Raw genomic sequence first — 27,756 nt, forward strand, 5'->3', positions numbered from 1 at the left:
TTGCTTGACATGTTTAAGGGTCAGCTCAGAAAACAGCATGGCTGATCACAGTGAGTGAGGGAGAAAAACAGCAGGCAATCAGATTAGGGAAAATATTAAGAAGAAAGTTTAAGATATAGATTTTATTCTAAGTACATAATGAAGCAGGAGAGGACTGAAACACAAGAGAACATGATCTGATTTATATCAAAAAGGATCACTTTATTGAATGGAGGAAAACAGACTGTTCTATCAGGTAGTGGCTCTAAATTTCAACTAAGAACTGAAATTACTTGCTTAGAAATATGCAAAACCCACTGATCACTGCAACCATCCTAACACTTAAATACCGGCCACATAGGATGTGTGGTAGTGCCCACAAGGGTTCGTTCCTAGCCAATTATCTTCCCTTTCCTGAACACATGGGTACTCTGTCTTTCCCAGCACACTTGCAGTTGCGTGGTTTTGTGTGACAAACTCCAGTGAATAAAAATTGAGTGCCAGTAATATGTGACACTTCCAAGCAAAAGCATTTAAGAATCACTTCTTACGCGACCTCCACACTTTTCCCTTTCCTTGGTAACTGCTGAGGCCACATATTAAGATGCAGGAGCCACAAGATGGAAGCCTTCTGGTTTCTGTGGAACAGAACATTCACTGACCATCCTGGACATATAACATGAGGAAGCAAAAAATCCCTGGTTTCACAGTATTGAAATTTAGTGATTGATTTATTTCTTCAGCTTGGCTTAGCCTATCCTGACTAATACAGAAAAGCCAGCAGGACTTCCATAATAGTAGCCATATTTATTTATTTATTCAATTATTGAGCACTTACTGTATGCCAGGCACAATGCTAAGTATCTCACATGTATTTGTTCATTCAAGCCCTACATCACTTTCTGTGCATTATTACTTTCATTTTAGAAATAGGAAAACCAAGGCCAAGAGAGATTAAATGACTTGCCCAAGGTCTCCAGAGAATAAAGGGTGGAGTCAAGATCTAGTCCCAGGCAGCCTGATTACAGAGTTTTCTCTGTTCCTACATGAAGAAAAAAACAACAGCCACATGACTTTATATTCATTTCTTTATCCATTTATTGGACATTTACAGTGCTAGGCTCTAGGTAGGTAAAGATAAATAAGACACCATTTCTGTCCTCCAGGAAGTCAGTCCAGTGAGGGAGAGACTATAAAAAGAAAGGATAATAAACCTGGTTTACAGGAAAGACAGAAGGGAGTGGAACTTGCTAAAGAACATCAGAGATTGGCCGAATGCAGTGGCTCATGCCTGTAATCCCAGCACTTTGGGAGTCCAAAGCGTGCAGATCACTTAAGGTCAGGAGTTCCAGACCAGCCTGACCAACATGGTGAAACCACATCTCTACTAAAGAAATACCAAAAAGATTAGCCGGGCATGGTGGAGTGCACCTGTAATCCCAGCTACTTGGGAGGCTGAGGCAAGAGAATCACTTGAACCTGGGAGATGGAGGTTGCAGTGAGCTGAGATCGCACGACTGCCCTCCAGCCTGGGTGACAGAGCAAGATTCTGTCTCAAAGAAAAACAAAAACAAAAACAGAGATGCAATCAGCAAAATCGAGACTGGGAAACCCTAGAGGACAGACAACCTAGTTTCTTCAACAAAGAAACTGCAAGGAAATTGAGGCAGAATCCGTAAAATAAAAAGAGACCTCAAAGACATATGAAGTCATGGGAAGATTATTTGGCTCCTGATTCAAGCAGACCACAAAAAAAAATTATAAAATTAAGATTTAAGATAAAATTATAATTAATATAAATTAATAGATACATGGAAATGTAAACACTAACGGGACATTTGATGGTATTTAGAAATTACTACTTTAATTTGTAAAATTTTAGGTGAGATAACGGTTTTGTGATTATTTTGAAGTGTCCTTACGTTTCAGAGATACATGCCAAAACATATATTAAGTGAAATGATATCTGGCATCTTCCTTCAACTAACACAGGAGGGGGAAGTGGGTGGGTGAAACAAGATTGGCCATGGATTGATCATTGTTGAGCTGCGTGACGGTTACATAAGGATCAATTTTAGTAAATATTTAAAACATTCCATAATGAAAAGTTTTGGAAGAACTTTTTCTGGACTGGATAAAAATGGACTGATAGAATTGCTGACAAGGTATTTGAGGACATTGGGAAGGCTTCCAAAAAAATTGGGACACTCATGTGAATGCGTTCCTAGGCAGCAAGGGAGCATGAACAAACAAATTAAGTTATTTTAAGCATCACCTAACATCATCGATATCAAACATGGTTAGTATTTGCTTTTCATCAAGAGCAGGCTAGTATCACATGGAAACAGGTTACCAGAGTTCACAGAGCTTCCTTGGAAATGGATATGTGTAGAAACGGGCTGAGGGGAACGGGAGGGGGAACGAACATTTGACTGGGCTATCAGGACACCTGGAGTGAGAGTCTTGGCTCTGTCATTAACCAGCCGTATGTCTTGGAAAACGGCTCTTCTGTTTTGGGTGCCCTCATTTCCTCAGTTACAACAGAAGGCCTGACTTATTCCCTAAGAACATCTCTTCAATCTGCTAACCTAAGTGGGTCTCCACAGACGTAAAATGATAACTGTGGGGTCATAGGTAGGAAATTATCACCTTTGGGTCACTGCAGCATCACTGTCAGAACCTCCAATGTCAGCATCTTTGCTATAGGCGACCCCAGAAAAGTCCCTGACACAACCACCTGCTTCACATGAAAAGCAGATGAGAGGAATAGAGTGTGACTACGTGCCCTGAGTGTGAGTGTGTGCACTGAGTGTGACTGCACGCATTGAGTGTGACTGCATGCATTATTTTTCAATGCAGTACCTAAAAATTCATTCATGATATTGTGTATAACAGTAGTTCACTTGCATGGCTGTTTTAATGTACCATGATTTATTTATATGAATTGGTATGGACCTCCTACCAAGTATTTATCCACTGTATTGTTGATGGCCATCTGGAGTGTTTCCATTTGAGGCTTTTACAAATAATGCTGCTAGAAATATTCTCGTACATGTCTTATTATGCTTATGTGTATGCATCTTATCTATAAAGGAATATTGAAAAATCCGCTGCTTAGTGCCCTTCTCAGTATGGGAAGAGAATTTATTTATTTATTTATTTATTTTGAGACAGAGTCTTGCTCTGTCACCCAGGCTGGAGTGCAGTGGCCCGATCTCAGCTCACCACAACCTCTGCTTCCCAGGTTCAAGCGATTTTCTTGCCTCAGCCTCCTGAGTAGCTGGGATTACAGGTGCAAGCCACCACACCCAGCTAATTTTTGTATTTTTAGTAGAAACGGGGTTTCACCATGTTGGTCAGGCTGGTCTCGAACTCCTGACCTTGTGATCCAGCAGCCTCAGACTCCCAAAGTGCTGGGATTACAGGCATGAGCACCACACCCAGCTGAGAATTTATTTTCCATTTGGCAACTTACTAGTTAAAAGTTCCTCTCTGCTTGGAAACTTGCTTCCTTTCCTAGTTTCTGTAAAGGAATATTGAAAAATCTGCTCCTTGGTGTCTCAAGTGAAGTTAAAATAGTTCTGACTGGATGTCACCCTGGGCCTACAGTTTCTAATAAAATAATAAATATATATCTACAATAAAAGGTAAAGATCTTATAAATCTGTAATACTATCTATATTATAAATATATATCTAATAAAATAATAAATAATACCTATAATAAAACGTGCCAAAATAACCCCCTTAGACACCACTTCCCACATGTTTTGAACCATCGTAGAGACTCAGCTGCAACCATCTCTTATCATGGAAGGACAGATGTGAACTCTGAGGCCCAGAACTGCTGGATATTTAGAGACACACCAGCCCCGCTCCTACCTCAGCAGAAGGCTGGAAGCTGCACACACTTGTCTGGGAAAACTGGCATTTGAGAGGAAAATAAGGGTGAGTGAGACCTGCCTGAGTCTCTGATCCTCCATGTCCTGCAATTTTTTCCAGAGTGTGACTGAGAAGGTTTATCTGGTGCAGAGAAAAGAGAGACCCTGAGTGTAGTGGACCTGCAGACCACCTAACATATGGGGAAACTGAGGCAGCCTGTCCTCCTCTTCTCCGTGCTCCAGTCTCTCAGGCTTTGCAGTCAGGAGAAGGACCACACTCTCACATTAACTACACCTTTCCCTCACATCTTTCTCTCTCTTCCTTTTTTTTTTTTTTTTTGAGACAGAATCTCACTCTGTCACCCAGGCTGGAGTGTGAAGTGGCACGATCTTGGCTCACTCCAACCTCTACCTCCCAGATTCAGGCAGTTATCTGCCTCAGCCTCCCGAGTAGCTGAAATTACAGGTGACTGCCACCACGCCTGGCTAATTTTTGTATTTTTAGTGGAAATGGGGTTTTACCATGTTGGTCAGGCTGGTCTTGAACTCCTGAGCTCCTGATCCATCCACCTGGGCCTCCCAAAGTGCTGAGATTGCAGGCATGAGCCACAGCACCTGGCCCTCACATCTCTCTTAAGCTTCCAGTGCTCAGGCAAGCTTCCCGACTGAGGTGGCCTCTGCTACCTGCAACCTCATCTCCCTGCTTTCCTTCCAGCGTTTTATCAGTTTGTAATTATGTATTAACTGCTGTGATTACATGATTATTATGCCTCTCCCATTACACTAAACAGATATCACAGATCCTGGATATATATTTTTTCTTTTTAAAATTGAAGAACATATTGGCGAGGCATGGTGGCTAATGCCTGTAAATGCCCGTAATTCCAACACTTTGGGAGGCTGAGGTGGGCGGATCATTTCAGGTCAGGAGTTCATGGCCAACCTGGCCAACGTGGCGAAATCCGGTCTCTACCAAAAATACAAAAAAAGAAAAAAAAAAAAAAAAGGCTAGTCATGGTGGCTCATGTCTATAATCCCAGCTGCTCAGGAGTCTGAGGCAGGAGAATCACTTGAAGACAGGAGGTGGAGGTTACAGTGAGCTGAGATCCCGCCATTGCATTCCAGCATGGGCAACAGAGCAAGACTCTGTCTCAAAAATAAACAAATAAACAAATAAATAAATAAACAAGCCGGGCATGGTGGCCCACACCTGTAATCCCAGCTACTCAGGAGATTGAGGCATGAGACTCTCCTGAACCCAGGAGGGGGAGGTTGCAATGAGCCAAGATTGCACCACTGCACTCCAGCCTGGGTGACAGAGCAACACTGTGTCTCGAAAAAATAATAATAAAAATAAAATTGAAGAACATACAGAAAATGCAAAACTCATAAGACTGCAGCTTAGTGAATATTACAAAGTGAACACACCTGTGTGACCATCGTCCAGTTCAAGAAACAGAACAGTCCCAGAATCCCAGAAGGCACTTTTCCTCCTTCCTAAAGCTGACCCCTCTGCTGACATCCATAGATTAGTTTTGCCTTTTTAGTTTTTAATCTTAAAACTTAAAAAAATTGAGATATGGCCAGGCGCGGTGTCTCACCCCTGTAATCCCAGAACTTTGGGAGGCCAAGGCAGGTGGATCACCTGGGATCAGGAGTTTGTGACCAGCCTGACCAACATGGTGAAATCCCATCTGTCCTAACATACGAAAATTAGCTGGGCATGGTGGCACGCGCCTGTAGTCCTAGCTACTCCGGAGGCTGAGACAGGAAAATTGCTTGAACCTGGGCAGTGAAGATTGCACTGAGCCGAGATAGTGCTACTGCACTCCAGCCTGGGCGACAGAACAAGACTCTGTATTAAAAAAAAAAAAAAAAATTGAGATATAACTTACATACAGTGAACTTTACTCTTTGTATCCTACAGTCATAAATATATCCTCATGTATCTATGAGTTTCGATAAATGTAAACCACAAACTTAATCAAGATACGGAACAGTTCCACCACGCCTCAAATTCCCTTGTGCCCTTGGTAGTCAACCCTTTCCCCACCCCTCTTGAAACTCACTGATTTGTTTCCTTTCCCTATAATTTTATCTATTTTGTGTGTGTGGGGGGGGTTGTTTGTTTTTTAACAGGTTCTCCCTCTGTTTCCCAGGATGGAGAGCAATGGCATTATCATAGCCCACTGCAGCCTTGAGCTCCTGGGTTCAGGTGATCCTTCCTCCTCAGGACTCCCTCCAGCTCCCCCACCACCAAGTAGCTGGGACTACAGATGCTTGATCCAGTACTGGGGGTTGGGGGTGGTGGTGTTTGAACTCTGTCACTCAATGTTTGTGAGATTCATTCATGATGTTGTGTATAACCGTAGTTCACTTGCATTGCTGTTTTAATGTACCGTGATTTATTTATATGAATTGGTATGGATATACTACCAAGTATTTATCCATTGCATTGCTGATGGTCATCTGGGTTGTTTCCAGTTTGAGGCTTTTACAAATAATGCTGCTAGAAATATTCTTGCACATGTGTTTTTATGCTTATGTGTATGCATCTTCTTTACGGCTTGGTGATCCCAGCGTCAGGAAGATGTGCTCCTATGTTAGTTTCTGTAAGTTTCACGTTATCTTTCATACTTAGAGCTCTAATTGATCTGGAATTCATAGCTGTGCGTGATGGGAGGTAGGGTGCCAAGTTCCCTTTTTCCTCTTCCCTACCTGGATATCCCATTGACCTAGCACCATTAACTCAAAATAGTTTCCTCCCGTGCTCTGCAGCCCCGCCTCTGAAATAAATTGTCCATACACGTGTGTTTTTGTTTTTGGTCTCCATCTTATGTTCCACCGGTCTTCTCACTTGGTTTTTCTTTTTCAAGATTTTTTTCCACCTGTTCAAGACCCTCTGAATTTCTACGTAATTTTCAGGCTCCTATCTGGGTGCACTCATCCTGGTCTCCCAGCACCTCACAAGTGCCTGGCGCGCGGCAGGAACTCAAGGCTGGCTGCGACCTGGAGGCAGCAGAGACAAGGCAAAGCCTGTCTGAGAAGTTGTACCAGGTTCCAGCAACCCACCCCGCCCCACAATTCCTCCTCGCTCACTCCCACCCGCCGTGGCGCACCCGCAGACGGCGCGGAGGCGTGCCCGCCGCGAAGCGCGTCACTTTCCCAGGGGCCTGCAGGCTCCGCCCCGGCTCTCCCTTCCCGTCCCCCCAACCGTCCTCCCCGCCCTTCCCCCGCCCCGGCTCTCCCTCCCCACCGCCCTCCCCGCCTTCCCCGCCCCGGCTCTCCCCGCCCCAGCCCCCGACTCCGCCTCCGCCTCGCCGGCCGGGCCGGAAGGGTGACTTCGCCGCCTCTTTCCCTCCGCTGCGGCAGCGCAAGCACAGCGATGGCGGCTCCAGAAAGCCGTGGGCCCGGCGCCGACGCCCGGCTGGACCAGGAGACGGCCCGGTGGCTGCGCTGGGACAAGGTGAGGGGCGCCAGCAGGCGGGGAGCGCCCGGAAAAGTACCGGCTGCCGGGTGCTCCGCCCTCCCCGGGCGCCCCGCTTCTTCCCCGGGGAGCCCCAGGCGGAGCGCGCGGCCGTTGCCAGGCTTCCTTCGGCCTGGCCGGCAAGTGGCACGTTCCGAGTTAGGTCGGGAAAGGTTGTCCGCGGACGAAACCAGCTATCCGGCCGGCCGGACTGCAAGTTCGGAGTAGAGGAGCGAGCCAGGCTGGTGGTCTAAGCGCGGCCAGGCCCGGGACGCTGTGTGGTTGAGGCGCGCACGCCTTCTGTCACTCAGACCGCTGGCTCGCCTTTGGTAGTCGGCTGTGCATGCCCATGGACCCAGAATCACTCTGTCCCACCTACTCCTTTGGCCGCTGGGACCTTTGTAGAGCAGCGTTCTAGTCCGGTCCTTCCATCCCGAGGGCTTGGTTACAAACGTGGGCCTTCCCGGGTGGGCCCGCCTGGCTTCAGGAGTAGCCCTTGGAACATTGACAGCCCAGGAGGAACCCTTTGGACACAGCACGGATTTCTCTCCCATCATTCCCTTTCTTAGATGCTGGACCAAAGAAAGAATCGGGAACCCAGCTCTGGACATCACTCCCTCTCTCCTCTCTAACTTGCGTCTCGCCCTTCCTGCCTGTTCTGCTTGCTGTTCGGTTTTCTCGGAATGCCCTTCTCTGCTCTCTTTTGCTGAACTTGTTTCTCCCTTTGTGACTCATATTTAACTTAAATGTTGCTTACACATTGGCTTCGAAGTGTACATTGTTTCTCCCTAATATTCCCACTGAACGGTCTGTGATTTTCCTTTATGGCGCTTGCTGCAAAGGGTAAAAACAAAAAACTCCAAAAACACTTGTTTGTAGGTTTGTTTAATGTCTGTCTTCAGGGGCAGGAGACCCCTGCCGTCGCCCAGGACTCCCGGACCTAGAAGAGCCTACTGTTGTTTTAATGTCCTGCTGTCCTGTCTTGAAAAATCTTAGTGGTTGAACAAGAGAGCACTTATTTTCATTGTGCACTGGACCTCTGTAAATTATGTGGCCAGTCCTGTCTGCTCTCACTGCCTTGGTTTATAGTGCCTGGCATAGGCATAGGGCAGGACGCATAGTAGGTCACTAAAATACTTGAATGAACAAAGGAGATAGATTACAAGGTCAGTAGGGGCCAGGTCTTTGTTGACCATTCTCTGGCTCCTACTAATAAAATGTCAGCAAATCCCATTTCCAGGATGCTATTGGCAACTCCTTGGGGGAGTTTTTCTTCTCCTGGGAAGATAACTTTGTGATTCTTAAGGGAAGAAAAATATTTCCCTTTCTGATAACTTGTAACTTGCAGAGTATAGAATTCTTTTGAAGTCGGAGTTCATAACGCCTTTCCCTTTGAAAACGAAGAAAAAAGCAACCTAATGTCTACAGTGTTGCATCTGTAGTATAGAAAGATTGTACCTCTCTTGGTAGAGAGATGTCCTTTTTATATTTTTTATTTTTATCACTCCTCTTGTTCTATCCTCCCTTAATTTCTTATTTGGCTTTGAGACTGGCCGTAACTGAGAAGACCATTCATTCACTCTCCAGCGAACCTCCCACCAGCTAAAAGCATTGTAGTCCTCTAGTCTGACTTCACCCCGCGATTGGCAAGGCACCCTGGCAGGTGCCCTCTGTGTTTCTAGCATGCCTTCATCCCTGTTCTTTTCTCTGCTGTCAGCTTTGGTCACTCCCAAAGGTGATTCTGATCCTGCTCTCCTCTTGACTTCTCATTCTTATCTTTCTGTCTCATTTGTTTCTCTCAGGCTACTTGGTCTTTCGTAGATACCAAAGACCAATTAAGATTTTCCAGACCTACATTATGAACAAGGGAAAATCATTTGCTATTGGGTGTGGCAGTGAAGCCCATGTTTTCTGATTCACTCTACGAATATTTATTGAGCCTCTTTTATGTACCCGATCAGAGCCCTTAATTGGGGGCACCTGACAATCTGATAGGTAAGACTGTGTTCTGTAATTAGTATCTGCTGCTTTTCACCAAAAAAGGTTGAGGTTTATTTGATTCCTATTGGATCTGCAACAATCTGGAAATGTGGGCTTAATTCCAGAAAGCCAGGGTTTTATTGCAGTAGTATTCCAAAGTTTACATAGCCACATCCTGTGTGAGTGCACATCTAAATGGATAATGACTGTAAAACAGGAATATAAAGTACTTACTCTGTTGTTTTCCTGGATTCATAATTTAAAAGCCTCATGTGAAATTAATGTGATTGTCATTTTTTCCCTCCAACCTTAACATTTTCTGTAACTACTGTACAAAAAAAACAGGACAATGTATAATGAACTTAAGTGAATCCTGTTAGTGTCTATTTGAAACAGTTAGTGTTAGAGAAAAGGCACTAGGTTAATGTTTATCATGCAATTTAAGAAAGTCACTCAATCTCTGAGCCTTCCCCATCTGTAAAATTGGGTTTCTGTTATTTGCCTGCTTCTTGGAGCTGTTACAAGATTCAGACTTGACCAGGTATGTGAATGCCTGATATAAGTTATAAAACATTGCAAAACTAAGGTTTTGACTTAAATTGTGTAATCTGTCACTCTCTGGAAAATTTGAGAACGTTAGAGAGAAAAATGAACATTTAATCACAACTAAGTGCCAGGTAGAGAAAGAGATTTTACATTAATTTGAAGTAAACTACCTTAAAACCTTAAAATTTGTGTAAGGGAAGTTCTAGATTATTCCCATTTTGCAAATGGGAAAACTGAGAATTTGAGAACCAAATTAATCTGCGCAAGCACCTAGAGTTGGCAAGCGGTATGCTGAGGTTACATTCTGGGGATTAGACTCATAGGCTAAAACCTCGGCTTCCATTTCTCCAAAAGTGCTGAACTTGACAGGAAAGGAAAGAACACTTATGTTAGACTGACTTCATATTTCAAATTTCAAAAGCATCAGAAAATCGAAAGGTGTGTGTCTATATATATTTCCCTATAGGTTAGAATGATATTGTGGGTGTTTTTGCTTTTCATTCACTTATTTGTCTGGCTGTATTTTTGTCCTGCAGAATTCCTTAACTTTAGAGGCAGTGAAACGACTAATAGCAGAAGGTAATAAAGAAGAACTACGAAAATGTTTTGGGGCCCGAATGGAGTTTGGGACAGCTGGCCTTCGAGCGCCCATGGGCCCTGGAATTTCTCGTATGAATGACTTGACCATCATCCAGACTACACAGGTACCACATTTTTATAATTCTTAGTAACTCAATGTATCCCTCTAGCTCATTTTATATTTGACAGATCTGATTTAATTGTGGATGTGTCTCATCAGCTTGACTAGACACAAGAAGTCGCCACCACTTGCTCCATAAAGTAAGGCTTGCACAGTTGGTTGAAATAGCACTTGTTCAGGAATCATATAGCCATTCATTCATTTAATACACTTACTGAGTGCCTACTATGTGCCAGTCGTTGGGGAAATGAGAATGACTCAAACAAACAGATTCTCTAATGTCGCTTTCATTCCAGTATAAATGCACCAGCTAAGCTGACAACTTTTAAGGTCCTGTTGTTTTTGCCATAATTTCACGGCAAGTGCTAAAAAACTTTTCTAACTGCCAGAATTATCAAGAGCCTGTTCTCCTTTGTTTTGTTTGTTTTGTTTTGTTTTGTTTTCAGACAGTCTCACTCTGTTGCCCAGGCTGGAATACAGTGGCACGATCTCGGCTCACTGCAACCTCTGTCTCCCAAGTTCAAGCAATTCTCCTGCCTCAACCTCCCAAATAGCTGGGATTACAGGTGCGCGCCACCATGCCCAGCTAATTTTTGTATTTTTAGTAGAGACGGGGTTTCACCATGATGGCCAGGATGGTCTTGCTCTCTTGACCTTGTGATCTGCCCACCTTGGCCTATGAAAGAGTTGGGATTACAGGCGTGAGCCACTGCGCCCGGCCTCTCCTTTGTTGTATTAGTATGAATTGAGTCTGAATTTCCTTACCTTAATTTGTGAATATTTTTGTCAGAGTCTAGACCCAGCTTTTAGGAAGGAGACTAACAATTTGACAAAACAGAAAAGCTTCCACTGGGTATTGGGAGTACTGTTTATGAGGGAAATGAAATAGAACAGGTTATTCTTGTCACTGTTTCTTCAACTTAGACCTGTTAATGATGAATGTCACTTTAATTCTGGGAAACGAAAGGCTAGAAAAAATCGCCTCCTAGTGATTACATAAGCCTCACATATACACCCAGTGTAAAAGGCAGAGCTGGGCTGTTGTAACGAAACTCCAATAAGGAAAGCTTATCTAACTAAGGGTATAGAATTACCATGGGGCCAGGCACGATGGCTCACACCTGTAATCCCAGCCTGAGGCAAGTGGACCACTTGAGCTTAGGAGTTCAAGGCCAGCCTGAACAACATGGTGACACCCTGTCTCTATCAAAAACACAAAAATTAGCCAGGTGTGGTGCTGTGCACAAGTAATCCCAGCTACTCAGGAGGCTGAGGCAGGAGGATCATTTGAACCCAGGAGGCAAGGTTATAGTGAGCTGATATCACGCCACTGGACTCTAGCCAGGGCAACTGAGCAAGACTCTTTCTCAAAAAACAAAAAATTGATTTCCATGGGAACTCCTGGTCAGAAACTCTTATTAAGCGGTAGGGCTCCCTGAGACATTGGAGGAGAGACTTAGAATGGGGTGAGTATGGGAACCCTGTTCAGTTTATGGATAACGTAGGAACCCTGCTGTTAAATAAGGTTGCCTTCTGTGCCAGTTGCTACGGCTGTACAACAAATCATGGAAAATATAATGGTTCAAAACAGTAACCACATTTATTTTGCTCACAAATCTGCATCTTTGGTAGAATTCAATGGGGACAGCTTGTCTCTGCACCAGTCAGCACCACCTGGGCCAGTTTGGAGGCTGGAACCATTTGAAGGCAGCTTCATTCACTTGCCTGGAATTATTACTGGCTATTGGCTGGCATCTTACCTGGGGCCGGAACCCCTGCATGTAGCCTGGTCTTCTTTATAACATGGTGGCTAGCTTTCAGTGGAGTATCCAGAGAGGGAGACACAGAATGTCCTAGCTGGAAGCTCTACTGACTCTTATGACCTTTTATGATGCACAGTGTCACTTCTACCATATTCTGTTTGTTAAAAGTGAGTCCGTAAGGCTGTCTCCTATTCAAGGAAAGGGCGCATAGATACCCACTTCTCATTGGAGGAACATTAATGTCACATTGTAAGAGGAACATATGGGATGGGTTATATGACTGGGGCCATCTATGGACAATCCAGTTGATCACACTTGCCATTGGGCCTAATTGTTAGGGGTTTCTAAGGGATTCTAGATTAACCTAGAGTTTTATCCCCTGAATTTTTCTATATCTAGTCTCCAAGAATAGTGAAATGTATTCCCATTAAAGACTATCTTACCCATTTTCCTCCTAGAAGAATTGGTCTCCGCTGAGGGTAAACTCCTTTGCTAAACAAGATGATCAGTATTCTAAACATCATGTAATTCAGCCAGCCACCACTTGGGATAATTTTCTCCATGAAACCACCACTTTGAAGTGCTCATTCTGCCTATTCTGGATACTTACAATAGGAGACAGAGATGTGAAGAGTTAAGAAAGTTTTATCTGAGCAGCAGGTGTATTTTTTTTTTTTTTGAGATGGTGTCTCAGTTGGTCACACAGGCTGGAGCGCAGTGGTGTGATCTCAGCTCACTGCAACCTCCACCTCCTGTTCAAGTGATTCTCCAAGCAGCAGGTGTTATCTTTAAAATCTTAGGAGTGGATTCAAAATTAGAGGCAAGAGGATTCCCAGAACAAATAACAAAGGTTTCCCCAGTCTTGGGTAGTGTTCCCTGACAGAATGCTGACAGGAAAATATATTGGTGACTTTTCACTGATCAGACTTTCATGGTAGCGTAGGTGCCCTTCCTCCTGGTCTGTGGGTGTGGAGCCTCATTCTGATGTACCCCAAAATCTGCCTGCTTGGTTTAAGAAGCAGATGTATGTGATTGAAAAACTGTCAGAGGAAACAGGACAGAGGCTGGAGGAAACTTTTATGTGGTTTGCCTCATTGATAGAGGTTATAATTTCCTTCTGCCAATTAATTTACATTCTGCTCTATTTTGGGTTCTGTGTTCTTAGGTTATTTAGCCATAGCATACCAGTGATGGGAAACTCGCTGTCCTCTGAAAGAGGCCATTGTATCTTTGGACCATTCTTATTAAAAGATGGCTTCATTATTTTAAGCCAAAGTCTGCCTTTCTGTAGACTTTACATATTGGTCTTAGTTCTACTTTTTGAAGTCATACAAATAAGCTTGCGTCCTCTGTTTTATAGTAACATTTTATTTCTGAAAACCCCCCTCTTTCATCTAGTGTAAGAATTCCCTTTTCCCTTAGCCATTCATTCAGGTCTTCATCCTCAGCAGGCCTCAGAGATTTTTAGAGAATCTGGAGATGGGAATGCTCTTTGCTTCAGGGAACCCTGGGGCCACAGCTCAAGGGTTGAGCAGGAAGAGGGGAACTGTCACTATTGTAAATCTTGGCATCTGGGTATCTTCTGGGGAACCCACAAAACCAATACACATGTCCTTATTTCCTTGCATCACTCAGCCTCAGAAGATATGCTCAGTGCAATGTATTTGTCAAAGAAAAGCTAAAGGCATTCTAAATTAGCATTGACTGTGATTTATCCCCTTCTACCTAAAGTAAAAGTTATGGGTTGGTCGTGGTGGCTCATGCCTGTAATCCAAGCACTTTGGGAGGCCAAGGCAGGAGGATTGCCTGAGCCCACGAGATTGAAACCAGCCTGGGCAATGTGGCAAGATCCCATCTCTACAAAAAAATTTTTTTTAATTAGCCAGGCATCGTGGCATGTACCTGTAGTCCCAGCTTCTCAGGAGGCTGAGGTAAGAGGATTACTTGAGCCCAAGAGATTGAGGCTGTAGTGAGCCATGATCATGTCATTGCACTCCAGCATGGGAGACAGAGTGAGACCCTGTTTCAAAAGAAAAAGAGTTAATGTGTATTTATAAGACTTCCTTTAGCAAAAGTGAAGTAAATAATATAAAATGAATTATTATTTTTGCCCAATTAACTAGAGTTTTCTTTGTTTTGTATGGCTTTTAAGGAAAATAACAACCAAAAAATGCTTATAACAGCAAACACTTAATATAGTACTTAGTTGGTATTGAATTCTCAGCACTTTGCATGTTTTCATTCATTTACTCCTTATAACAGCCCTATGAGGTGGGTACTATGGTTATTCCTGTTTCACAGAAGAGGAAACTAAGGCACCAAGACATTAAGGAACTTGTCATTTGCTTGTAGTGGCAGCATGGAGTATAAATTCACAGATTCTGCTTCTAGAGGGTGTGTTTTTAAGCCGTACACTGAACCACCTCTCACCAGCGCTGGGTACAAATCCAGGCTCTACTACTCTAATATCTGAAACTGGACAAGTCACTATGCCTCTCTGAGCCTTATTTTACCCATCTGTAAAGTGGGATTTCTGGCCAGGTACAGTGGCCCACACTTGTAATCCCAGCATTTTGGGAGGTCAAGACAGGAAGATCATTTGACAATAGTTCAAGACCAACCTGGGCAAAATAGCAAGACTCTGTCTCTATAAATTTTTTTTTTTAAATTAGTTGGGTCTAGTAGCATGCACCTGAGATGTTAGCTACTCAGGAGGTTGAGGTGTGGGGGGATTGCTTAAGCCCAGGAGTTCAAGGTTACAATGAACTATGATGTTAGGATTCACTCAAGGTGATTGACAAAATACTAAGGGAAATATTAAGGAAAGTTATAAGATACAGTCTCAAATCTTTTAGAAGGACAAAAGGTTTTCATTAACTTGTAATAATAGAACAGGCTGAAGGCAGACAGTCCTTACCTTAGAGCATTAGGTTGTAAGGTGAAGATTAAGGATAACTATCCAACTTTTACTTCCTGGACTGCAGGAAGGGAACTTTCACTAGCCATCTTGCCACGAGAATACAAAGAATAAAGGAAAACACAAATTGATCCCTTTTGCATTTGGGGTCATCCTTACTGCTGTGTCTGATCTCCGTTGGCTGGAGCCAGACCTCACAATCTAAACTAAAACCTGATTGGCTAACAACTTAAAACCTTTCTAAACAGGTAAAAGCAATGGAGAGCTGGTACGTGCCTGAGAGCATGTCCGGCACAGATCTTTTCGTTAAAGTACAGGGACATAGAGTGTACTACATGCCTGTAAGCATGGCATGTCTAACAGCTACATAGGCTAGGGCTTAACAGAGTTATTAGCAAACTTATTCTTTAACAAGAAAGGAAACTTTAAAAAGGAACTTTTCTACTTCCCACAAGAAGCTTCCCCAGTTAAGTATGTTTACCCCATATTTCTTTGTCTTTACTAGCTTGCTTATTCATGTAAACTTTGTGCCAGAAGGTCCTCTCAGCGGAAGATCAAAGAGGGATTAACCTGTTAATAGTGTTTGTTCTAGGCCCCAGAACCAAAGCTTTTATCATTCGCAAAACCACTCTTTTAGCCGTGTCAATTATCCACAAGCCTGTCGACTTAGAACCTCTGTTATAAAATCTATACTGAATAAATGCGAGGAGGAATAGCTAGTGAGGGGTCAGGTAGCTGCAATAGCAGCTGACAACCTCCCTAGCTCACTCGTTTACTGGACTTGGTGTATGAGTGCATTTTATTCATCCGTCGCAGAGTCAGGGTTTGTAAGACAGACCCCTCGAAAGTAGTGATCAACATCTCAGGTGGTGACCCCAGTGTGACCAGTGCTGCAATGATCGTGCCATTGCACTCCAGCCTAAGCAACAGAGCAAGACCCTGTCTCTGGAAAGGAAACAAAAAATTTCCTAACAAAGTTGATCCAAGGTTAGAGATAATAGTTACTAAGTGACCAACAACTAACACAGTGCCTAATACAAAAACACATGGGTAATAAACAAGGCTATTACTTTCTTTATTTTCTTCCTGTTCAGTTTGTTTCCTTACTGAGATGATTTTCTCCCCTGCTATGGTGTTATCCTATGAAATTTGAGAAAACGTAATTTTTGGCTAATGTTTCTATATTGTATATATAAAAATATGTCAAAACATAATACTGTTTTAATCTATGGGGTGTTCGTAGGGATTTTGCAGATACCTGGAAAAGCAGTTCAGTGACCTAAAGCAGAAAGGCATCGTGATCAGTTTTGACGCCCGAGCCCATCCATCCAGTGGGGGTAGCAGCAGAAGGTATTTACACATTTTTACAAAATAATGTTTCCGTAATTTACTTTGCAGTTTTATTTTAATCACCATCTCAATAACTTGACTTTACTATATTCATGAGCCTCATTGTTTAACTATAAAAACAATGGGTAAATTCTCTTGGCAACTTTTAAAGATTCTGGTTTTACATTTGGGGCGAGGAAATAAAATTATTTAGACAATTTAGAATGTAATACCTATCTAAATGAAATAAATTTCTTTAACTGGAAATAGTATTTCTCCCTCTCATTTGCCTTGTTATACATAATTTTTTTCCTGTTATTCCTAAGCCTCATGACTCCCTTCCCACTCTTGAATGCTCACGTCAAGCTGCATTTCTGAAATATTCCTAAACCAGTGGGACTCTCTTACGTAGCTGTAGGTATATGATGCTGATGGTGACAATGATAATAGTAATAGCAGCAATCATTTGAGTGCTGATTATGAATCAGACACTTATGTATTTACCCATTCTATCCTCACAGCAACTTGTAAGGTATGTACTTTTATCTCTTTACCCTGCAATTATAATGTGAGAGGAGGAGTCACAATTTAAGCCTAAGGAGATTGGTACCAGGGATCAGCAAACTTTTTCTCTGAAGGGCAAATCGTGGATATCACACACATTGCATATAACATGAATCCCGTCACTACTACTCAACTCGCCCATGGAGCAGAGAGGCATCCATAGACAGTGCACAAACACAGGGGCATGGCAGTGTTCACTAAAACTTTATTTACAAAATGCGCTGTAGTTACTAACCCCTGCTCTTAACCATGTTATGTAACCCTCTATTTTTACTTGAACACTTCCTCTGTTATGATCAATTTGTAATCATTCCAGAGTATCAGTAGTTTCTTAGATTTGCACATATTGAATATTAATGAAAAGTCTCATTAGCTTTACAGAGCTGGATGGGTTTATCGAGTCCTGTCTTTGCCCATCGGGAGCTTCCAGTGTAAGACAGAAGCACTCATGGGGACAAATGTGTGGCCATGAGGAAGGTTGCATAGCTGGGGAAAATCACCAGGTGGCATCAGCCCCAGGTTGAACTCAGGATGGCATAAGATCTTTAGTTTTCAGCTTTGCAGCTCAAAAAAATATGATTTTTATCAATAAAGCAAGAGAAAAGTTATAGTTCTGGAGGACAAATGCACATGAGCTCCATTCACAGGAGAATGATGGAGTATAAACCAGTGTCATCAGCTTGTCATTTACAATTAGTGGATGTAGAGTTAGAACCAGATCATGAGCATGCTCCTCTGCTACCCCAGGGCAGGTCAGATCCTCCGCTCAGAGCATGCACAGTGCATATACATGGCTAAATCTGCCTGGTGAGCTTCTTAAATTTCTTCATTTTAGGCTGACTGCCCTGCTTCTGGTTGATGCAAACTTCAGAGATATGTTAACATTATCAATTAAGGTACAGATTTTTTTGCCCTGGCCTTAGAGCCATATCATTTCCTGAAAGTGAAGGATGTTACTGATATAAGCTTATGGTTCAGGTTGCAGAGTTTGATGGGATGGGATGGAGTGGAACTCAAAGCTACTCTCTATCACCTACAATGTGCAAGACAAGCAGAGATCATAATGTAAACGTTTAACCAATACATGGTAAAATATTCGTAATGAGTGAGTGGAATCTTCTTAAGGAGTTGGAAACAACTGCAGTTTCTGAATTTCACCTGAAGAAATGTTTATTCTTCCAATTTTAAATATCTACTGGAGAACGTAAGCAGTAACTGTGAAGTATATGCAGAGAACACATTGCATTTTTTTGTGCACATTTGTAACATATAAAGAGAGTGGAGCTCTCTTCTTTGTGCCCCAGCCAGCCTTCAGAATAGTGTTCGATGAAGCTAGTGCTCAAGAAGTATTTGGGGAGAGGATGAATGATCTGATTGTCTAACCCAGTGATGGTATAATGTTGTTCATTTTAAGTAAATGGCTCATTTATTTTTGTGGTAATGTGTTTTACACCAGTATGAAGAAAGATTTGATGCCATTTTCTGTGTCTTGCCCTAAGCAAGTTGCTGTGGAAGTTGAGACAAATGTCAAAGAATTAAGTTTTCTTCCAAAGGCTGATTGTAACCAAGATATGTGTGTGTGTGTGTGTGTGTGTGTGTGTGTGTGTGGGTGTGTGTGTGTATACACATGCATACTCCAGGATGTCTTATATTTCAAATAAAGCAATCTCTAATCGAACTCCAGTCTGCATGGTGTATGCTGGGTTGTGACAGGCTTAGGCTGAGATTTCTCAGCCTCTGCACTGTTGACATGTGACTTCACAGTGGTGGGATGATTTCTTGTGGTTGTAGGGTGCATTGAAAGGTGTTTCACAGCACCCCTGACCTCTCCCTACTAGCTGCCAGGAGCCACTCTCTCCATTCCCCAGTGTGACAACCAAAAACGTTTCCAGACATTTCAGATGCCTGGAAGAGGAAGGTGCAGAGTTGCCCTGGCTGAGAACCACTGAGCTAGATGGAGAGCTGAAAGGCTGGGATGCAGCCAGCCTCTGCCACTAAGTGGCTGTTGGACCTGGGGAGAGGTGCCTGGCCTTTCTTGCCTTTAGTTTCACTTCTGTAAAAAAGGAGTGAAATGAGATGACTCCTGAGAGTCCTCCAGCTTTGCTGTCCCATGCCGAGGTAAAGATCGTAATAAATGCTCTCCTTGATCTGGCTGCCGAATTCACCCTAAGTAACATTCAGCATTCATTTCCTCCTTCCATCACTCACAGTCCTGGTAACTCAGCTCTCCTTTTCTTCCCTGTCACTCTGCCTTCTCAGGTTTGCCCGACTTGCTGCAACCACATTTATCAGTCAAGGGATTCCTGTCTACCTCTTTTCTGATATAACGCCAACCCCCTTTGTGGTGAGTAGCTCTTTCCTTTCGTAATTTCCTGTCACATGTGGGGTTGGGACTTGGCTGAATTTTACCATCTTTAGGAATTGGACTGTTGAATGACAGAGGAGCTCTTTGGCACGTATGAGGCATTTTCTTTTCTCTGCAGGAATGTTTCTACCACATCCTAGTACTATTTCTCTACTATTCAACTTTTGATTCTTCGGAATTTTTTTTTTTTTTAAGTGCAGTTTTCCTTTTGCTTGCATTCTAAGGATATTTGAGTGAGTTAGCAAAATTTTTTTTCTTTTTTTTGAGGGCTCTGTTGCCTAGGCTGGAGTGCAGTGGTGTGATCTCGGCTCACTACAACCTCCGTTTCCTGAGTTCAAGCAATTTCTCCTGACTCAGCCTCCCAAGTAGTTGGGATTACAGGTGCCTGCCACCACGCCCAGCCAATTTTTGCATTTTTAGTAGAGGTGGGGTTTTCTCCTGTTGGCTAGGCTGGTCTCGAACTCCTGACCTCAGGTGATCCACCTGCCTCGGACTCCCAAATTGTTGGGATTACAGGCGTGAGCCACCGTGCCCAGACTTTTCTTTGTTTTAAAATTTGGTTTGTAGTTCTTTTTCTTAGCTATCACAATTAGGAAACTTCTTGGGTCGAAATCTGAATTCACTCAAACCCTGTCTTGTCATGAGTATTTTTGACAAGCTGGCACACTCCTGTTTTATACAAATGTTTTATTCTAAATGCTATTCATGGCTAGTACAGAGAGCATGCTTGGCATGTTTCAGTAAGACGTTTATCAAATCCTTTATGCAGCACAGTCTAAAGAAAAAGACAGTAGGGACTGTGACCGCTTTGCTTTGATGTAGACAAAACTTTTTTTTTTATTTTTTAAGATTGTACTTTAAGTTCTTGGGTACATGTACAGAACATGCAGGTTTGTTACATAGGTATACGCATGTCATGGTGGTTGGCTGCATCCATCACCCCATCATCTACTTTAGTATTTCTCCTAACGCTATCCCTCCCCTAGCCCCCCCACCCACCAACAGACTCTGGTATGTGATGGTCCCCTCGCTGTGTTCATGTGTTCTCACTGTTCAACTCCCACTCATGAGTGAGAACATGCAGTGTTTGGTTTTCTGTTCTTGTGTTAATTTGCTGAGAATGATGTTTTTTAGCTTCATCCATGTCCCTGCAAAGGACATGAGCTCATCCTTTTTTATGGCTGCATAGTATTCTATGCTGTATACGTGCCACATTTTCTTTATTCAGTCTTTCACTGATGGGCACTTGGGTTGGTTCCAGGTCTTTGCTATTGTGAACAGTGCCGCAATAAACATACGTGTGCATGCAGGTGAAACTTTTGAGAGCTGGGCCAGATGCTGAGAGTATGTTTTTGGAAAATGTGATGTGGATGCAGTTACTCACATCTAGTAGAAATGAGACTGTATCGCCAGAGGAGGTTCGAAATCATTTTGTTTTTGCTGGCTCTAGTGCACTGACAGGTAGATGTAGCACCGCTAGGCTATAAATAACCTGGTAGCCACTCTGTTCACATCTAAATGTCGTTCAGTTTCATTGTTGGATGGAAAAATTGCCATGTATTGAAGCATCCTAATTGCCTTCTGTACTAAGTGTTAGTAGCTGTTAACGTTCTATCAGACATGAATTGAACCAGTGTGTCATGATCCTTTGCTCACACTGAGGAGTCGTTCTCCCCTTTTCTTTGGCCCAGGACACCTGAGAGATGTGACATAACTTCCAGGGGGTTGAGTGACTGCAGTGATTCTTGGTGGGAGAGTGGAGGGGACGGACGACTTAAACCTCAGGTTGCCTGTGTATAATCAGTGTCATTTGCTACAATAGGGGGAATAATCCAACCCCTCCTCCCATTTTGGGAAGTAATGGAAATGGGAGCTAAGCTGAAATATAAATATTTAACCCTGGAGTGAGAGATAAATGAGCAACCTGTAAAACCTGCAAGAGCATTCTCCATTCCAACTTTTTTTTATTATTATTATTTTTGAGACAGAGTTTCCTTCTTGTCACCTGGGCTGGAGTGCAGTGGCACAATCTCAGCTCACTGCAACTTCCATTTCCCAGGTTCACGAGTTTCTCCTGCCTCAGCCTCCCGAGTAGCTGAGATTACAGGTGCCCACCACCATGCCTGGCTAATGTTTTTGTTATTTTGGTTTCACCGTTTGCCAGGCTGGTCTTGAACTCCTGATCTCAGGTGATCCATCTGTCTCAGCCTCTCAAAGTGGTGAGATTACAGGCATGAGCCACCATGCCCAGCCCCTCGGTGTTTTTCTTAACTTTTTTTTTCCTTTAAAGCAAATGAGAAAGAGGAGGAGAGGGAGAAGCAGTTGGAGAGAGTAAGCTGAATCCCCAAATTTCTGTCTCAAGTACGAGCCTTGAAAGCACTGGAGCAGCAGCTTAGACCATCGTTGTATTTGAAGAATTTTCTAGCTATACCAAGTAGAAGATGGAATGAGAAGGCACAGAGGAAGCTACTCACCTTTCTTATTAGGAAATGCATCCTGGAATTTTGAACAGCCAGTTAGTTCTAAGGGTAATTGCATACTGCTGGGGCGTGGCTCAAAATATTATGCTATTTACATATTATGTTTATTAAAAGGGAGCCAGTTGGCATGAACAATGTAAAATTGACATTTTAAGGATATGTGGTTTTTGGTTTAAGACTGTGTTCTTGTTTCCTGCCGTTGCAGCCATTCACAGTATCGCATTTGAAACTTCGTGCTGGAATCATGATAACTGCATCTCACAATCCAAAGCAGGATAATGGTTATAAGGTATTTTCCTTTTTCTTCTCCACGTGTACATCCTTCTATAGGAATCCTCTATCTGTATCCTTTGGGACCATAGGTAGCAGGTGCCTTATTTTCATTCACTGTAAACCCTCTGAATGTGTTCCTGGGTTCTCTAGGTCTATTGGGATAATGGAGCTCAGATCATCTCTCCTCATGATAAAGGGATTTCTCAAGCTATTGAAGAAAATCTAGAACCATGGCCTCAAGCTTGGGATGATTCTTTAATTGATAGCAGTCCACTTCTTCACAATCCGAGTGCTTCCATCAATAATGACTACTTTGAAAACCTTAAAAAATACTGTTTCCACAGGTAAACGAATTGTGTCTCCACTGACCTTAAGTGAGTTAAGTTAATATGATTCAGCCAAATTCTATCACTCTTGATGAAGTTTTTCTTTTTAACTGGTTCATGTACTACAGCTGCATCTGATTTTATTTTATTTTATTTATTTATTTTGAGACAGTGTCTCACTCTGTCACTCAGGCTGGAGTGCAGTGGCACCATCACGGCTCACTACAACATTTGCCTCCTGGGTTCAAGCGATTCTTGTGCCTCAGCCTCCCAGGTAGCTGGGGCTACAGGTGTGAGCCACCGCACCCAGCTAGTTTGTGTGTGTGTGTGTGTGAGTGCGCGCGCGCGCGCAAGAGAGAGAGAGAGAGAGAGAGAGAGAGAGAGAGAGAGAGAGAGAGAGAGATTAGGCATTGGCAGACTTTTCTTAAAGAGACAGATAGTAAATATTTTTGGCTTTGAAGGCCACATAGACTCTTTCTCAAGTAGTCGATTTTGCTTTTAGTACAAAAGCAGTCAGGGGTGCAATGTCAGTGAAGGAGTGCAAAAAGTGAGTGACTTGCCCATAGGCTATAGTTTGCTGACCTGTTAGACTCCATACATGTATGTGATTCATACATATTCATATTCATACATGTAAGTGTGTATGTGTGTATGTACATATAATGTATGTTTAAAAAACTTGCTCAAAAGTGTTAAACACGGGTATTTTTCCTTCCAAAAATTTTCTGCATATATAAGCATATATATATGTATAATATACTTCAAAACCATATATAGGAATATAGTGCATGTGTGGTTTGTTCTGTGCCCTTTTCCCCTCAATTAACTTGTTATGGACCCCTTTCTATGTTAGTCCCTATTAGTCCTGACTTTCTGTCTTAAAGGTGGCTGCACCTGTGTATTTAACTCAATGCCACAGACTCAGTCCTCACTGTCGGGTAGGCAGTGGTCTAGCAGAGTGACAGTAGTGTCTTCCCTCCTGACTGTGATTGTCCCCCTAGCAAGAAAACACTGGTTTCTTTCTTTCTTTTTTTGGAGACAAAGTCTCGCTCTGTTGCCCAGGCTGGAGTGCAGTGTCATGGTCTTGGCTCACTGCAACTTCTACCTCCTGGGCTCAAGCAGTTCTCCTGCCTCAGCCTCCTAAGTAGCTGGGATTACAGGCACGTGCCACTGTGCCTTGCTGATTTTTGTATTTTTAGTGGAGACGGGATTTCACCATATTGGTCAGGCTGGTCTCGAACTCCCGACCTCGTCATCTGCCTGCTTTGGCCTCCCAAAGTGCTGGGATTATAGGCATGAGCCACTGTGCGTGGCCGAAACCACTGATTTAAAGAAACTGAACTCGTCGGTGGTCTTTGATACTGAATTCGTTGGATCAGCTGGTAGTGCCCACTCCAGTGCAGAGTGTGAAAGACGAGTCCCGTCTGCAGGGAGTAGCTGTGCCAGCCAAGTGGCCAAGTGTTGCCTGCATGCAAATATAGGTCTCAGTTGCCGAATCATGAGTTCTCCTCTTTCCAAAAAACTGGAAACTTGGATTTTGTGTGTGAAATCTCCTAATTCCTCTATATTGGACCATTTTTTAATGGTGTGTAATCCAGACAAAACACATCTGTGAACTTTCCCTCTGCCCCTCTGTTTTAACTTCATGAAGAATGAAGCATTTCTGGTTTTTCCACTCCTAGTAGCTAAGGAGTCAACCCCCTTGTGCACAGTACGTGTGTGTGCTGAGTGTGTGTGTGTGTGTGTGTGTGTCTACACGCACATGAATGTGTGCACATGTGTATCCATAAGATAACTTTCTGGCGTCAGAATTGTACGTGCATTCACAAAGTTGATAGTGCTTAGCAAATTGCCTTCCAAAAGTATTATACCACCTGGTGCTCCTACTATCAGCAGTAGATGATGGCGGTATGTGATCTCCACGTTTCCCCCTGTGCTGTGATCCATTTTCTCATTTTTCCTGATTTTCTAGTTGAAAGTAATAGCTTACTTTTAATTGTATTCTTTAATTAACCTGTGTTTTTCTATGTATTTGTTCACCTTTTATATTTATAAACATCTTTGTTTATAGAGAAAACTGTTTTCAATGTTGTTTTCTGTTGTTATCTTTGGAATTTTTTATGGAAACTTTTTGCTGAACTCTTTAAAAACTTTTATAATATTTATTATAATATTTATCATATTTCATAATCCCATGACATAAAACCCAGAAACTATAAAATATTTATTAAATAAAAATATTTAATATATTAAAAATATTAAATAAATATTAAATTTAATATTTTATAGCTTCTGGGTTTTATGTCATCCTTAGGAAGATACGCTGTGTAACAAAATCATTAACATAACACAAAACATTTTCCTTGTTCTTTCTCTAGAACTCCCATGTTTGTGTTTTATAATATTTAAATCCTTTATCTCATTAGTGATTTTTAATTTTATATGAAGTATGAAGTAGGAAAGCAGATTAGGTTTTTTTCTAGAAAGTTTGTGGTTTTACTGACATCAATGGAAGAATCCATCTTTTTTTTTCTTTTTTTTTTGACTAATTGGAAAGGTCACCTTAATGAAACAATTTGTAACATTACTCAAGTGCTTATTATGTGTCAGATAACTGTTGGAGAACCTTAATATGTAATTTTTTTTTTTTTTTTGAGACAGAGTCTCAAAGTTGTCACCCAGGCTGGAGTGCAGCGTCGTGATCTTGGCTCACTGCAGCCTTGACCTCCCAGGTTCAAAGGATGCTCCTGCCTCAGCCTTCCAAGTAGCTGGGACTACAGGTGCACGCCACCATGCCCGGCGAATTTTTTTATATTTTTTTGTAGAGGTGAGGTTTTACCATGTTACCCAGGCTGGTCTCGTACTCCTGAGTTCAAGCAATCCACCCGCCTCGGCCTTCCACAGTGCGAGGATTACAGGGGTGAGCCACTGTGCCCAGCCAACATATTTCATTTTAATCCTTATAGTAATGCCAGTAAATTTTAATACATTATCATGCCTGTTATAGATGAGAAAACTACAAGGAAGAGTGGTTAATAGCCAACAGTCACATAGCTTGTAAATGGCAGAGCTCCAGGATTTAAATTCAGAGTCTGACTCCAGAGCGTGCTAACCACTCGGCATTGTTTCATCTGTGTTCATTTTCTATTTCAAATTGGATCAACTTCTGAACTCACTCTCCTGTTCCTTTAATCTGCCTTTTTGTATCTAGTATCAAGCTGTTTTAATTACTATAGGTTTATTACGTATTTTAAAATCCAAGAGAGTTTTTTTTCCCAGATTTTTCCTCCCTATTCTTACATATTTATTTTTCCAGATGCATTTTATTTTCAGGGTATGCTTGTTTTAAACCATGGCTCTCTTAGAGAAGACCTTGTTCATTTGTTCCTTTTCAAAAGAAATGGATAATAACTTAAGATTCCAGCCATCAGAGCATTGGAAATTTTTAAAGTCTTTTACTTTTCTGTAACTTCTCCTGTTAATTTTAATATTTGTTGTTAGTCTGTATGAAGTACCTAAGTCATGGCATGGTACCAAACAGGATTGTTACTTGGCAAACAAAAAGTTTTATTTTATTTTTATTTATTTATTTATTTTTTGAGATGGAGTTTCGCTCTTGTTGCCCAGGCTGGAGTGCAGTGGTGCAATCTTGGCTCACCCAACCTCTGCCTCCCACGTTGAAGTGATTCTTCTGCCTCAGCCTCCCAAGTAGCTGGGATTACAGGCCTGAGCCACCAGACCTGGCTATTTTGTATTTTTAGTAGTGACAGGGTTTCTCCATGTTGGTCAGGCTGGTCTCAAACTCCAGACCTCAGGCGATTCGCCCACCTTGGCCTCCCAAAATAAAAGTTTTATTTTTTCTATCTTTATGTATGGGATAACCCATTACATTTTGTTAAAAGGGACATTTTGAAAATCATTTCTGAAGCTGATAAAGGACATTTGGGGACCTGTCGCTTCAGGGATGCATAGAGCCCTGGAACTGTCCTGGGCTGGCTCTGGCACTGACAGGGCACCTGTTGGGCCGGGAGGGAGTCTCGTGTGGGAACATGAGCTTGGGGTTCTTCTTTGTATCCCACTCTAGATGGGATACATAAAACAAAACCTGAAATAATCAGATTTGCTGAAAATAACTACAGAGGAGAATTTAAAACTTGAGTATGTTGAGAAAGGGAATATATATATCTGGGAGAGAATGGATACGTTTTGTTTCTTTGAAATGGAATTAGAAAGATATTCAGTTGTCCTGTACATTCTTGCAAACCTTGCAGTTTTGAGAGCCCTATTTCTACCTTTTATCGTATTCCACTGTGTGTCTGATTCTAGGAGCGTGAACAGGGAGACAAAGGTGAAGTTCGTGCACACCTCTGTCCATGGGGTGGGTCATAACTTTGTGCAGTCCGCTTTCAAGGCTTTTGACCTTGTTCCTCCTGAGGCTGTTCCTGAACAGAAAGACCCGGATCCTGAGTTTCCAACAGTGAAATATCCGAATCCTGAAGAGGGGAAAGGTGTCTTGGTAACCTAATTTTTTTTTAAATTATAAAATCTCCTTTTATATTCAAAACTGTTACTGTCAAGTAACATACATTTTTATGTGTTTTCATTGTTCTGAAGAAAAACTAATTTCCACATTGGAAATATGTATATATGGCTGGCTGCAGTGGCTCATGCCTGTAATCCTAGCACTTTGGGAGGCCAAGGCGGGCAGATGAGGTCAGGAGTTAAAGACCAGCCTGGGCAACATGTTGAAACCCCACCTCTACAAAAAAATACAAAAATTAGCAGATGTGGTGCTAAGTGCCTGTAATCCCAGCTACTCAGGAACCTGTCACTAGAGTTGTTTGAGCCTGGGAGGTGCAAGTTGCAATGATCTGAGATCCCACCACTGCACTCCAGCCTGGGTGAGAGAACAAGACTCTGTCTCAAAAAAAAAAAAAAAAAAAAAAAAAAAGGAAATACACATACTTGTTAGTCATTAATTTCTTTTTTCTTTATTCATTTTGAGATGGAGTCTTGATTGCCCAGGTTGGAGTGCAATGGTGCAATCTTGGCTCACTGCAACCTCTGCCTCCCAGGTTCAAGTGATTCTCCAGCCTTAGCCTCCCAAGTTGCTGGGACTGCAGGCGCACACCACCAAGTCTGACTAATTTTTGTATTTTTAGTAGAGACACGGTTTCCCCATGTTGGT

At 42.5% G+C, this 27,756-nt stretch overlaps 1 protein-coding gene across 2 annotated transcripts in view; it reads left to right on the top strand.

Annotated features, from left to right (window-relative positions):
* The first annotated feature begins 7,175 nt into the window (after window positions 1-7,175).
* Window positions 7,176-27,756, top strand: part of PGM2 (phosphoglucomutase 2) — a 38,137-nt gene continuing 17,556 nt past the window's right edge. Inside the window, exons 1-7 of one of the 2 annotated variants that reach the window (XM_010338181.3) lie at window positions 7,176-7,325; window positions 10,388-10,555; window positions 16,475-16,581; window positions 19,384-19,468; window positions 22,175-22,258; window positions 22,393-22,586; window positions 26,895-27,084. In XM_010338181.3, the coding sequence (XP_010336483.2) occupies window positions 7,245-7,325; window positions 10,388-10,555; window positions 16,475-16,581; window positions 19,384-19,468; window positions 22,175-22,258; window positions 22,393-22,586; window positions 26,895-27,084 (909 nt within the window). In that variant the 5' untranslated portion in view covers window positions 7,176-7,244. The remainder of the gene's footprint in view (window positions 7,326-10,387; window positions 10,556-16,474; window positions 16,582-19,383; window positions 19,469-22,174; window positions 22,259-22,392; window positions 22,587-26,894; window positions 27,085-27,756) is intronic. The other variant, XM_003927508.4, reaches the window with a different exon arrangement.

The sequence above is a fragment of the Saimiri boliviensis genome, chromosome 3 (assembly GCF_048565385.1).
Source record: "Saimiri boliviensis isolate mSaiBol1 chromosome 3, mSaiBol1.pri, whole genome shotgun sequence".
Lineage (NCBI taxonomy): Eukaryota > Metazoa > Chordata > Mammalia > Primates > Cebidae > Saimiri > Saimiri boliviensis.